Source organism: Triturus cristatus, chromosome 3_1, assembly GCF_964204655.1.
Source record: "Triturus cristatus chromosome 3_1, aTriCri1.1, whole genome shotgun sequence".
Classification (NCBI taxonomy): domain Eukaryota; kingdom Metazoa; phylum Chordata; class Amphibia; order Caudata; family Salamandridae; genus Triturus; species Triturus cristatus.
This window is the reverse complement of record NC_140583.1, coordinates 721,962,446-721,976,117: the sequence shown is the minus strand read 5'-3', so window position 1 is coordinate 721,976,117 and position 13,672 is coordinate 721,962,446. Positions and strand designations below refer to the sequence as shown.

The following is a 13,672-nucleotide window of genomic DNA, read 5'->3' as shown; positions in this document are numbered from 1 at the left end:
ATTTTATATTGGAATGCTTATAGGCCTACATGATTACAGAAATACTAGAATGGTGATGGGTGTCGGTAAACTGATGCTGCAGGAAAACCAGCTATCTAAAACGCAGCGCTCTATGCTGGCCTGGAGATGAGGGGTAAACAAATGCCATTTCTTTTTAAGTTATACATTCTAGATGAGAGAGTACTGTGTGACATAAGTTTGTTCCTCTGCGATTGTGGGGAGTGATTAATTAATTACAGGAGGAGTTAGGCCATTATTAAAGAAAACATTCTTGGGAATTTTACTTTGATATTTTTGAAAGGGTCACATCCCCAGGTTTTAAAACAGTGCTTTAGAATGATGTGTGACTAAATTGAATGAAGACAATACTCCTGCTAAGGTATCGAAGGATATACCTGGAGCGCAAGACACAAAACACAGCATTAATTCCATCTCCTTCCACTCCCCCCACGCACCAACCAACTATTTTTCATACCTCTGAAAAAACCCTTCTGGGACTTCGGGTGAACAGTAGGCACGAATATGAAGATCTTCTTGGTGGTCTCCAGCCCACCTTTCTGCTACTTCACGGTTTTGCTGCAGATAAAGCGGAAACAGGTAGCAAGTCTCAGGAGAACTTGCAGCTGCCATCCACTTAGCTCCAGGTATAAATTCCTGCGCTGCTGCATTGAGGTGTGTGCTGTTCCTCACCTGCAGGCATATTTCAAAATGTTCCAGCAGGCTTAAGAGCTTTCCGTTCTCATCCCAGTGCCCCATCATTTCTTCAAAGATGTCTGCCATATGCCTCGGGTAGAATCGCTGCAGCTGATGCTTAACCAAGACACGTACAGCTTTCAGGCGAAACATGGCTTTACTCTGGAACATGGCTTTCCACTTTAAGGTGTCTCGTTTGAATGTTTGTTCTCCAACCAGCACATCCACAGGGATGCAGTCAAATTGCTGTTCAAGGTCATGGCGAATGAGCATCTGAGGAGCAACACAAGCAAAGGTGTACACAATGTGAGCCAGTTTACTATGTTTAAAGCACAATTATCAGAACTGCATAGAGTAAATGCAAATAGCCAAGATGCCATATAAAAGATTAGTTTTCCAAGTTTGGAAGTACTAGAAAATAAAAGCTATAATTGTCCACAGATGGGAAATGACAACAAACAGAATACCCCCGCTTTATCAGCTCTCTGAATCAAATGTTTTTAACAGTATCATGCTCACCTTGAACATCGTGATAAGAAAGGAGGGTTTGAGAAACACTGTATTAGCCACATGTTTGATGTCTTCATACCATATAATAAGGCCGATGCGGTGAAGGTATCTCAAGATGTCCTGCAGAAGATCTTTGTCAAGCTCATCCAGATTACCAGTGTGGGCAATTTCACTCAACAGGTGATTAAACTCCATAACACCTGGAATTTAGCAACAAATGCATTAACAAAAAGAAGCCAGCAGGAGGTAGTTTAGAGGACCACAGTTTGCAGTCTTTAAATATAGGAGGGTATATTCACATGAATGCCTCAACTCATACACCAACACAAGTGCAAACACTGGCACATAAAATACTACAATGCAGTCACATTGCAACACCAATATAGGCGGGGTGAAAGCATAGCATATGTAAGAAATCAATCTTCTGGTCTTTCTATCACTTTGCCAAAAAGAAATAAATCCTTACCAGATTCCACAAAAGGAACTTTGCAGGAAGTGTCATCACTGGTTTACCAAAAAAACACAGCATTCATCTACAGAGGAAGTGGCATCACTGGTTGTCACCGGACACTTCTTGGCTTACCTACTGAAATCGACTCCTCAGGCCATCCCACTGCCCAAGGTATCCCCAGTCCTTGTGTACTGGTAGACCCAGTCTAGGGCATTAGTTGTTTAGGACAGGAATGCCCTTAGTCCAAAACCCTTGATTCACTGCAAGCTCACGAAACATCTACCAGGTAAGATTGCATCATGTGCCTAGTCCAACACCCCCTCAGCACCAATTCCCCTACAACACATTGACCCAACCTCATGCACATCAGACACCCTCAGTCTATCCAACCGTCATTAACACACTCTCTGCAGTATTACATCATCCAGACGCCACAGACCTCATTACCTATCACAAGCTTGGCACACTCTTAATCACTTTACTATAGCTCACTCCCACATACTCACACATCCTAGCGGCCCTTTTCTTACAAGGTTTTAGCAAGCAGATATCTAATATAGGAAGGGAGGAAGCAAGTGACACTCAAGTCCATGGGGATCCTTACATGCTACTTTATACAATCTGCCACTTCATAGATGAATTTTCAGACCTCCTTACCACCTCATCTATTCAGCACACACACACACACACACACACCACCCTTCACTGTAACAACCTCCCTGACAAGTGAAGAATGGAAAAGAAAACCTCCTTAACCTAACAGACATACCATGATAGAGAATGTGACCAAACAAAAACATTCAAAAAATCAAATGCTCAACTTTGTCTTTTCAATATCACCAACCATTCAATGCAAACATCCCCAAGACTGGACTGACCATGTGACTATCTTCATCCTCCTGCTCAGTTTCTGACCAAAACACTAAGCTCAACCCAAAAGAGAGCAACCAACCTTCATATCCTTCAACAACTTCTCTGTCAACAAGCTAAGGCTTGAACTCATTTCTCACCATCACTCCTTCACATCTGATATTAATACCCTTCTAAAAAGGGTTAATACATGTTTGGAGAACCCTGCCAATATCCATACTCCAACTCAAACATTCCGTTACTCCAAAGACCTCACTGACAACAAATGCTCTATCCGCAGATAGGAAGGAAAGCAGAGTTTGTCTGGGTTCTGTTTTTCTTCCATTTTCTTTCCTGTCTGTGGATGAAGCATCTGCTGTCCGTGTGGTCTTTGGAGTACTAGGGTGCTAAAGCTGCAAATAGATTATCTTCAAACTCCCACACCTCCTCACCACTGACACTGCTCACATTTCCATCCCGCCTGCGTCCCATCTGCAGCCCTATTAAAATATATGCAAAAGAAGAATTGATGAAAAGAATGCAGAACAATGTCATACATCCACCCCAGTACAGAGATCTGGGCCTAAATCCATCTTTTTTTTGCTCCCCATGCCATTCCTGTTTGAACCCAGCCATTTGCAAATCAGTCTTGACCCTGCGCCCAAGGGGAACAGTCCAGACCGAACTGCCAGGACAGGTCTCACCTGGACTGGAATCAAGCATCCTAGGACCAGTTTCGGGGTTTCACCCCTCATCAGCCAGGATAGCTAGTTAGAACACCCTGGCAGCGATTTGGCAGATCACCCACCCTAGGCCGGACCAGGTTAGGAAGTGCTAGATAGGAGTACATTATACACAGTAGTTGTATGCATGCTTACATACACTGTCCTAGCACAATGGTGAAAATGTTAATCTTTTTCACTATTCTTGTAACGCCAATTAATCTAATCTGTTTCATTCTATTGATTATTGCAGCACACATGTTTTATACAAGAATTACAATGCTTCAATGAATATTGAACACCTTGCTGAGTATTTCTTATGTATCTTTTTGGGTATGCATGAGAAGACAAGCGAAAGGGTTCTAGATCTGTTACCATGATTTCCTTGGGGGATCTGGGTTGTCATGTTCTGAGGTTGCACACACATTTGGTGCCCTGTATGGTTAGGGGTCCATATGGAGCACTGTGGGCCAGAAGGGAGACAGGCTAACATATCATGAAGCTGTGCATGGAATCAGTCTGGCACAATCCTGACATTTATGTTTTGTGACAAACGCACAGTTTTACCAATGTATGACAACACATGACCAGATGACCGGGAGTGGCCCTTTGTGATTTTAGGTATTATTTTACCTTGAAACTTTCAAACTGAATAACTCCAGTTCTACTAACTGGGTTTTTTGTCATTCTGGCATCATATTATGTATTAAATGCACTCTGTGTTTGTAAATTGGTTTGGGATTTTTCTTGTGTTGTTTTTTCTCTTTATTACTGTTTGTGTGCTACATAAATAATTAACACATTGCTTCTAAGTTAAGCCTGATCGCTTTTGTGCCAAGCTACCAGAGGGTTAAGTCCAGGTTAAATTAGTGACATTGGTGTTTCACTCTAACAAGGTTTGTTGGCTAAGTAGGGCTTCCACCCCACTCAACCAATAACCCAATTTTATATAGCTGAGACCTTTTCTGCTGAGGGTGTGTTTGTGGGGTGAGATGTTGGGAGGGGTGTGAAAAGTTCTAGGTAGTAGCCATGGTGAACCACTGCTAAGACCCACTTGTCTGATGGGATTTCCTCCTAACAAGGTATGAAATAATGTAGTCTGCCCCCAACATGTGTTATGTAATCAGTGGGGAGGCTGACGGAGTCAGTGTTTAGAGGTGGGGGCTCCCTTATCAATAAATCTTTTACGCCTGCCTCTGTGTTTGTTACCCCTGAAGGCACTCCTGGTCTAACCTCTCTGTTCCTGCTGATGGTAAAACTGCTGCTGTGTCTGGTAGGAGGTGGGCAGGCCAAGGGTGGTGGTTTTAGTCTGTGCCCTATACTGGTGTTTCAGAAAAGAGCCCCAAGGAGATGGAGTCTGAAGGGCACCCATGGCTTTAGCCGTATTTACCTTCTTCCTGATTTTTTTCAGCATCTGGAACACTTGTGTCCCGAAGAGATGTTCACCGGTGAAAGGCATGTTGAGAAGATGCTGTTGGACTTTGTGTTAAAACCTGAATTGTGAAGCCACATGTCGTGTCTGATAATGACAATGTTGTTACCCATCTGGAAGTGGTGTCCACGGCATCTGGTGGCATTACAGATGGTCTTGTGCTCTGCCACTAGCTCTTCCCCTCTCGTCCTGAACTGTTCGGTAAAATGATTCACTGACTCCTGCATCTCGTCCTATTGTGCACAATCATACCTAGAGACGAGGCCTACAGAGAAAGCTATCCTCCTGCGGGTGGTGGTTCTACTAAGCATCAAGCTTCTTGCTCTCCTTCTTGGGCGGACAAGAATCATCTGTGGCTTGAGCATTATCATTGCAGTATGTGCTACAAGGCAATTGAGAGGTACCCGACCCCTGATGTAGGGTTGGTTGCTGGGGAAGGGCATATATTTTGTCTCCACATGGGGAGTTACCACTCTTGCCTGGACTGGTTCTTTGAAGGTGTCAACAACTGACTACAACATACCCTTCAGCATCGGAGGGAACTGTACTGTTCTCTTAGATCTGGACAATATCTCGACTAAAAGGTTATCCTCCCCTTGAAGAATATGCATATCCACCGCATGAAATGTAGTCCTCCCTTTGTATCAACTCGTGCTGCCCCATGATGTCATTTCAGGGTGATGTCCTTATCGGATAGTGATCCAGGTATGGATTTCACCGGGGATCAGCATTGTTGGCATGCCAATTTTCACATCTCTGGAACACTTTGACATGGTCATTATACAAGGACGTACCTTAGTGGGGTGTGTTTGTATGTGGGGTCTCATTTCCCCCTAATATGTGCATTCTTGCATTGGCAGTTGAGTTCTGAAACTCCTGATGGAGTACAGCAGTATGTGTCAGGTATCCACTGGCATCATGTAAGGGTAAAAAGGAGGGCAAGGATAATAAAAAGGAGTGTGCAGAAAATTATATATTAGCTTTAGATAATATCCCAGTGGTGTATAAATGAAAATATATATATAGGTGAAAAAGAAGCTAACAATTTTTATAGACAAAATATATTTTTTTTATTTAATACATTTTTTTGTTTGTAGTAGTTATTATGAATCAATAAATATTCCTAGTAACTCTTATTTGATACATGGAAAATGATAATTTCTAAAATAACTATATTATTTAAATAATACACACAATGATATACATAATCTGACATGTAACATGACCAAAAGTATATATGTACATAGAACAAGACAGAACCCTAATGACAATGATTTTCTTCACACAGAACAAGACAGAACCCTAATGACGATGATTTTCTTCACACAACGCGTTTCGGCTAAGTCTTCATCAGGTGTCCGTTCATGATGGTTTAACTGTAATGGGCCAAACGTAATCCTCTATTCACAAGCTGACCCCAGAACTGTATTAAATGGGGTTTAAAGATACACAAGCCTGGTACCTTAAGTTCCTTTATAAATGGGTTAGATCTTTAAATAGTGCTAATCAGACGAACCAAGTCGGTCAATGATAGTAGAAAAATGGTTGACCTGCTAATAAACATGATGCCAGAGCCTACTTCCTGAATCTTGTTTCGGTACATTTGATGTATGTCATTCTTCTCAGTTGTGCAGCCTCTGTTTGATATGTAAATTCAGTGTTTGACAGAGTTCTGGCACGAATAAGGGCGCGAAGCTCTGGCATCATGGCCACTCAAGTGGGTTGTTTGGGTCTGAAGGGTGCATTTATTTTAGATCAGCTCTTCTCACAGGCACTACTCCCAGAGATGCAAGGTGTCGGGCTGTGTTGCAGACATACAATACTCCTCTTTGTTAATTCTGAGTGTTTTAAATAGAAGTAAACATCAGCAGATGGGAATACTTACTGAGCATTCAGACTTACAGTGAATAACAGGGTTGTATCAATATATGCAAGATTAAGCTTGCTTGAGTGTCATCATGTATGTATTGGTTTACAAAAGTAAAGCCCGTTATAGGACTTAAAATCTGAGCTGCAGCTGAGATTTTAAAAAACAAAAGTCTTGCATGCTGCCTGTAAACAAATGCCTCTTTTTGCATGAACATCCCCAAGTATTTAGACTGATGCTGCTGGATTACCGACTCGGTAAGTGAACTGAGTCCTGCCAAAGAGGCCTCCGTGCCAGTGCTCTGACCCTCTAATGGTATATGCGTAATTGGCTCACCCACAATTGAAATAAATTAACTCACTGATAAGTCCTTGGTATATGCTACTAGGGGTACCCAGGGTCTGCAAGTTAAAGTGTCCCTTGTGGACTGCTGCTATTATTCTATTATTATGCCACCACAAGTGTGACCAAGCAAAGCATGATTCCCAGCCTGTCATTACTAACTGGCAGAGCATTTTTTAAAGTGCTAACACCAATTTGCCATTTAAGTTGAGGCAAAACCCAAACATTATTTTTTAATATTTATAAGTCACCACTAAGGCAGGCCAAATGGCAAGGTGCTTTATATTGAAAAGTTGGACATGTGTTTCCTAACTTTAAATGTCCTGAGAGTAAAAAACCCACATCGTTCTTTATACTGTGGAGAGGATGGTAGCCTTATTGCCAAGTACAGAGTTAGATGTAAACAACTCAGCAGTGCTAGCTTCTGAATGAGATTAATCAACATGATTATTTGAAGTATCAAAACAATTGTTGCATTTAACACACCTGATGTTCAAGTCGAATAAATGTAACTTTTTCACAAATGGGAACTTTCCAAAGTTGCCTCTTTGTTACCCAACATTTTCCAGTGACCGTTTAAGGTTGCTTCGAGACAGCATTCTGCCTTCCTGGAGAGAGGTGTAAAAGACTCTGGAAAAAGAACACAAAGGGACCGCTGTTAGAAGTGATGTAACCTTCTCCTGGCACGATGGCCAAACAAGATGTGAGGCCAAAAGGTGAAACCACGTTTGAAGGGCAAATAGTAGTCACACACAAGAAGGGCTGCTCTTTTGTTTCTGCAGACAGACTGGCATTGTAAACAGAGAGAAGGAAGCCGCTGCCAAACCGTTTTTTCATGGGCAGGTAGCCACACCTCAAGGATGGGCTAGGGAGCGCCACACACCAAGAGAAAGGTTCTGCCATGTTGGGAGTGGGCAGAACAGTGCCAAACTTCACAGGAAGTTGTCACTAGATGGAGGGGACCTGGTAGCCCATTGGCTAGAAGTCACCACATCCTCCAAAGGCAAGAACTGAGCATATTAGTGGAACCACCGGCATGCATGCCTCAGATCATGGAGAGAGGACTGCCCTGCTGTTCGCTGGACCGAGCAAAGATAGGCTGCACCAAAGACTGGACTGCACCTGCAATCCTGGGGCTAGTAAACAGGTGACTGTGTCTGTGGTGCCCTGCATAGGCAAAAGCCGTCCCCAAACCCCAGACAGAGAAGGCAATTCCAAGAGCCCATTGGGGGACTTTCTGTTACAGTGCCACAAAATCTGAAGAAGCCTGCCTCTGTGAGTTGGTTGCCAAGGAGGTCTGACCTCCACTGACTGCCGAAGTGCAGCCTGGTGGAATGACTGTCAACCCTCAAAAGCTGCATTGAGTCTAATGGGCCCTGGAGAGTCGGTGGAGTGCCATTTGGTTACCAAGCAAGGAAGTTACCAGCAGTTAAAGGGAACCACTAGTTTCACTGTACCTGGAAACCAGTAGCAACTGGCTTTTGGCTAGGCTTCACCCGGACTTCGAGGGACATTGACCCCAGTGGCCAAAGTCGCCAAGTTCATGGACCAAAGAGTGGCCCCAAAAAGACTCCTATCACCAGCTCAACATCCTTGAGCATCGTCTGCACTCTGTACTCCTAGCATCAGGACCACTCCATAAAAGCTTATGGAGGTTAGCTCATAAATCCCGAAGCTGGACTGGACACTGCTTTGACATGCTTGTTGGTCCCAGCGACTGGTTCCCTCACAGATTTGGTTGCCATAAGGGTGCCCTTATAGTCATTTTCAAATTACTTGATGTGGCTAACCCTAAACCGTGAGTTGCAGTAGATTAAAATTATTTAATGCGTGAAAATGTGTGCTTTATTATGACTTTAAAAATTCAAATCTCCTGAATTCTCTGGTAGATTGTGGTCGTTGAGGTGCATATTTAACAATGAAAATACACTCTATTTTTATCAACTGGAGTGTGATTTTTATTGTGTTGCATTTTCTTCTTATCCTGCTGTTTTGGTATTTCTAAATGCTTTACCACATCATATAATAAACCACCTTCCTCACACTACATTAGGCAGAATTGGTAGACTTGTGAAGAGGGATAATTGGCTAACTGGGAAAATGAGAAATTGTCTTTGGTACAAGAAAAGTCTTCTATGAGGTGCCAAAGTGTACATGTTGGCAGTACTGTACCGAGAGCACATAGAAACCGGAATAATGTATCAAACTACATTTGACTTTTTATGATCATTCTGTCTTTTAGTTCATCACATAATCCATTATCCAATCCATGATCATTTGCGCATCCTGTTGCCAACATCACACACTCCCAACGTTCCATTTGGCCCTCCCCTCTCAATCCTTCTGTCCCTCAACCAGAGTCCTCGTCTACTCAGCTGGTGACCCATAACAGCATCAATGAGTAGAGGGAGGGATTCTGAACAGAAATGCTTCCCCTCTACACCTGTGGACTCACTGAACTAAAGAGTTATATGCTGATTGAAATATATGTGCTACATGAACTCCCAACCACTGTAACCTTACAACATTGAGTACTGAAACCATCACCCTGTATAGGGGCCCTTTGAAGCAGCTACCATCAGATCTATCTGTCATCTGTAGTCACCCCAGTCGACCAGCTCCAGCAGAAGACTCAGTCTCAGATACCTGGGCTTCCTCAAAGGTCTATTCTTCTCCGTATGGGGTACCACAAGGATCAATTCTAAGTCCTCTTCTCTTCAACATCTACGTACAACCTTTGGCAGTGATTGCAGAAGAAGCAGGGCTGTCGCTCTTTTCTTATGCCGATGATACTCAGATAATTTTTTCCTTATCGGCGGAAAAGATATCTGGTCCTTCTACCCTGCAATTGGACTTGCGTAATATTGCATCTTGGATGCAATCTAATTTGCTCAAGCTCAATGGGGAAAAAACGGAAGTTCTCATTCTTGGAAAAAATACAGATCTTTGGGGCCCACAACATTGGCCTGATGAAATGGGGCCTCTACCCTTGCCCTCCACTCAGGTCCACAATCTGAGTTTCATCATTGACAATAATGTCTATGAAACAACATGCAGTAAAAACTGCAGCCACCTGTTTTACCATCCTCAAATGGTTAAAAAAAATCATTCGGATGCTCCCTGCTGCTACCCAAAGGACTGTAGTCCAGGCACTTGAAACATCTCGACTGGATTATGGAAATATCCTCTTCTTGGGTGCTAACAGGGATGTGTTGTGTAAGCTTCAGGTGGTGCAGAATTCTGCAGCGAGATTGCTCTACAGAATTCCAAGAATGTCCTCTGCCTCTAATGCCTTGAGAGATCTGCACTGGCTCAGGGTGGAAAATCGAACAAAATTCAAAGCCCTGAGCTTTATGTTTAAAATCAAGAACGTCACTGCACCTAAATACCTGCAAAACTTGGTACGCCCCTATCAACCCTCTCGTTTGCTACGTTCTTCTACTCAAGAAAAATTTGAGATTCCTAGGATCAAACTTGTGAGAATGGGTGGTCGCTCTTTTTCCTACCTCGGTCCACTTTTGTGGAACTCTCTTCCCTCTTTGTTGCGCAAAGAAACATTGTATTCTAATTTTAATAAACAACTAAAAACTTGGCTGTTCAATCAATGATTTTTACCTTTTCAGAGTCTCCTTCTAGGCTTGCGCTGGGAAACCCTTTTTGGGTAGCTGTGCGCATTATAAAAATAAATTAACATAACATAACATAAGAATTATAGCAAATACCGTCACCTGCTGGAACACATGTGATCAGCCCAGGCCTTCTAGATTTGCCAGAGCAGAAAAAACAGAGCAGCACAATTTCATTGGCTTAAACTCGCCCCACTGCCGACCTAACCTTTCGGCTAAAACAAAGTAAACCTTCATCCCAAGCATACCTGTTGATCCACTTCCATGTACAAGGGTCAGCCCTGACTCACTACACACACTGTGGGGCTGCAAGGGTGAACACTTCATAAGCTTCTATATAAGCATCATGCCCACATTGCATGCAGCCTCAAGGACATAACCAGCATGATGAACAAACCTATTGTTGCAATTCCAGTTACATACAAAAGGTGATGGAAGGAATGCTTGACTTAATCTCAGACACGCATGATCACTCGGGCGCAATTTCTCCCCCATTCCACTCTAAACAGACACCAGCCATATGCAAACCAGTCTTCATCCTGCTCCAATAGTAAAACTCAGGACCAGTTCCGACCTACTTAGGTCTCATCATCAAGGTAAAGCTTGAGTTCTATGGCAAAGGGCACCCTACCCATGCCTGGCCATTTCGACCACACCTAGGCGTCTGCTAGAACAAACGACATGGTGAAGGAAGGAATGCTTCAATTAATCTGTCACTGGCGATCGATTGTTTGGACTCCATTTCAGTTTATCAGTTTTTGCCCACTATACCACTCAAGGCAGAAACTTGCCATCTGTGGCCTCTGTACTCAGTGTGCTGCACCCAACTTAGGAGGACCAAATATGCTTCAGCTGTTCTGGGTTTGCTTGTATTGTCATTCTGAGGGGATCCGGCATGGCAATTCAAGGGATGGACTCTGCCTAGTCTATTAGGACCAAGGCTGATTTACATATGACAGTTTTTTGGTCCGAGGTGGCCCTGGTACTCTGCCTTACCTGGCCCTAGGAGGCCTAAACACCCAAACAGGTGAGATGCCATAGGGATATGTTGTTAGCCTTTCACTCTTTACCTGGACACCCAGGCTGGATGCCTTAGGAGAAGATGTGAAGGTGTGGAGGTGGTAGAATGGGAAAGGTCTGTGTGGAAGAAAGCAGTGATGCAGGGAAGCCATGGAAGGCAGTCCAGACCCTGCAAGTGAGGGGGAAGGTTGGGCAGTCCACAAGGGACAAGGAGGAACTGAAATACATGCAACGAAAAATAACTTGCAATCCATGTACCTGTGCTCAGCAATGAATACTTAAACACAAATGAACAGAACACTGTGTGTCCATCGCCAAAACTATTTGTGTTTGCTACAGCAATCGAGCACACACTGCTTTTTTTAAAATAATATATTAGGAATTTACTTTCAGCTGTGTTATCTCAATTGTTTTCTTAAAACAAATGCACTTCTAAGAGCCAAACTGTCGCTGGGCTCACAGTATGAACTCTATAATATAGTCTGTCAAACATCAACACTTCTATGTTTTCTCATACCCTATATTTGGTAACATAACAGCTGTTGTGTGACATAAGAAGGATGTGCACATTTTCCTTTTGGGCCTTTGGAAAAGGGAGGGTTTAAACGATAGATCAACTCTACCAATTAGGTCGTGGAAAGTAGGAAGTATCTATCTGGGCTCGCTACTAGTAAAACTGAATAAGGTACTATCAGTAAGATAAGACTGGGTACCTACTCTCTAGGTGTCAATAGACCAGCTGCAACCAGCTACGTTTTATGGAGAAAATTAAGGGACCCAGATAGAGCAATCAGGTTGATGATAACATCGATACCTTTCAATATAAAAAGAGGTGATCCTGAAGACTTTTGTTTGGATATCATCTATTCATCCTAGCCACAACCCTATATCAAGCAAAGGCCATGTCATCAAGAGTCGAAGAATCATACAAAATGCACATGGATAAAGGAGGGATGGATCTAGCTGGAATTAAAAATAATGTAGGTGAACACAGTTGGTCCACCTGAATCATAACAAAAAATCTAAGATCTTGAAGTATTAAAGAAATGGCATTTGGGTGAAATCACTCATCAATAAACGCAGCCCATGCTTACCATGAGCAGCGGTATCATCACTTTCTGCGACTTTGACGACAGCAGTTTCTACTTTTCGGTAGATCAGAGGTAGCACTTTGACGACATTCGGGAAAAGGTCTTCATCTTTTACAAGTTGAAGCATCACACTTTGAAGTCTTTCTATATCCTGGTAGTCTGTGCAGTCCAAGGGTAGCAGGTCCAAAACCTAGAATGAGCATAAGGGAGTGAATGGCGATTAGAAATTTAAGTAAAAGGCTGTGGGTACAAGCATTCTGATCCACTGCATCAAACTAAGCGATCACAGCAGTAGTGCTCAGGCAAAGAATACCAATGACCCCACTGGGCTGTATTTCAGAATTAATGAAAACACACTGATATTAGTTAACATTAATATCTATTTTAATGAATGCTATAATAAAGGACCTCTTTTATGGGAGTTTACTTTATTGCTTATTAGCTGCCAAATTTCTCAGGAGTGGATATAAACACTACAAATTGCAATTGAAATGCTAACAAATTAAAAATGGTGAGAATACATAAAAGAGAAAAATTCCATTGGCCAAAGGAGCTTCCTACAGTTGTTCAGACGTGAATCCATATGGTAAATCGGGCAGTGTCCCTAATGTATCACAGTTTTCTTGAAATCAGTTTCCAAAACCTCTAATCTCTGGGGTATGTATGTATGTATGTGCGGTCTTATATAGCGCTCAAATTACCCTTGGGCATCTCAGCACTTGCATTGAGAACCCGTCCTGGTTTTTCCCTGTGAGATAACCGGTACTGGGCATCCCCAAGGTGAAAGCCATGCATCCCACCACAGGGGGCCGTTGTGGAGATTAAGCAAGCTTGTTGCCCAGAGCTGCATAGTGTGAACTCGTGCTTAGAGTAGGCACCGAAGCGAGAATTATCGAGTCCATGGACAATTGGGCTCCAGACCCTGCCGCGTCGGGAATCGAACCCTGGTCCCGGGTCTGACCTCTGCTTCAGGGTATGCCTCCTCTAACCAGTGAGCTACACTTCTCCACTGGTTAGAGGTGTCCCATAATTAAATTGAGATGCAATAGCTTTGACTGGGGTTAAGAAA

At 43.0% G+C, this 13,672-nt stretch overlaps 1 protein-coding gene across 1 annotated transcript in view; it reads right to left on the bottom strand.

Annotated features, from left to right (window-relative positions):
- Nucleotides 1-13,672, bottom strand: part of LOC146860857 (malignant fibrous histiocytoma-amplified sequence 1 homolog) — a 106,491-nt gene that overhangs the window by 35,974 nt on the left and 56,845 nt on the right. Inside the window, exons 4-6 of the mRNA XM_085646384.1 lie at nucleotides 12,607-12,793; nucleotides 1,213-1,403; nucleotides 476-966 (exon numbers count right to left, since the gene is read on the bottom strand). Of these exons, the coding sequence (XP_085502510.1) occupies nucleotides 476-966; nucleotides 1,213-1,403; nucleotides 12,607-12,793 (869 nt within the window). The remainder of the gene's footprint in view (nucleotides 1-475; nucleotides 967-1,212; nucleotides 1,404-12,606; nucleotides 12,794-13,672) is intronic.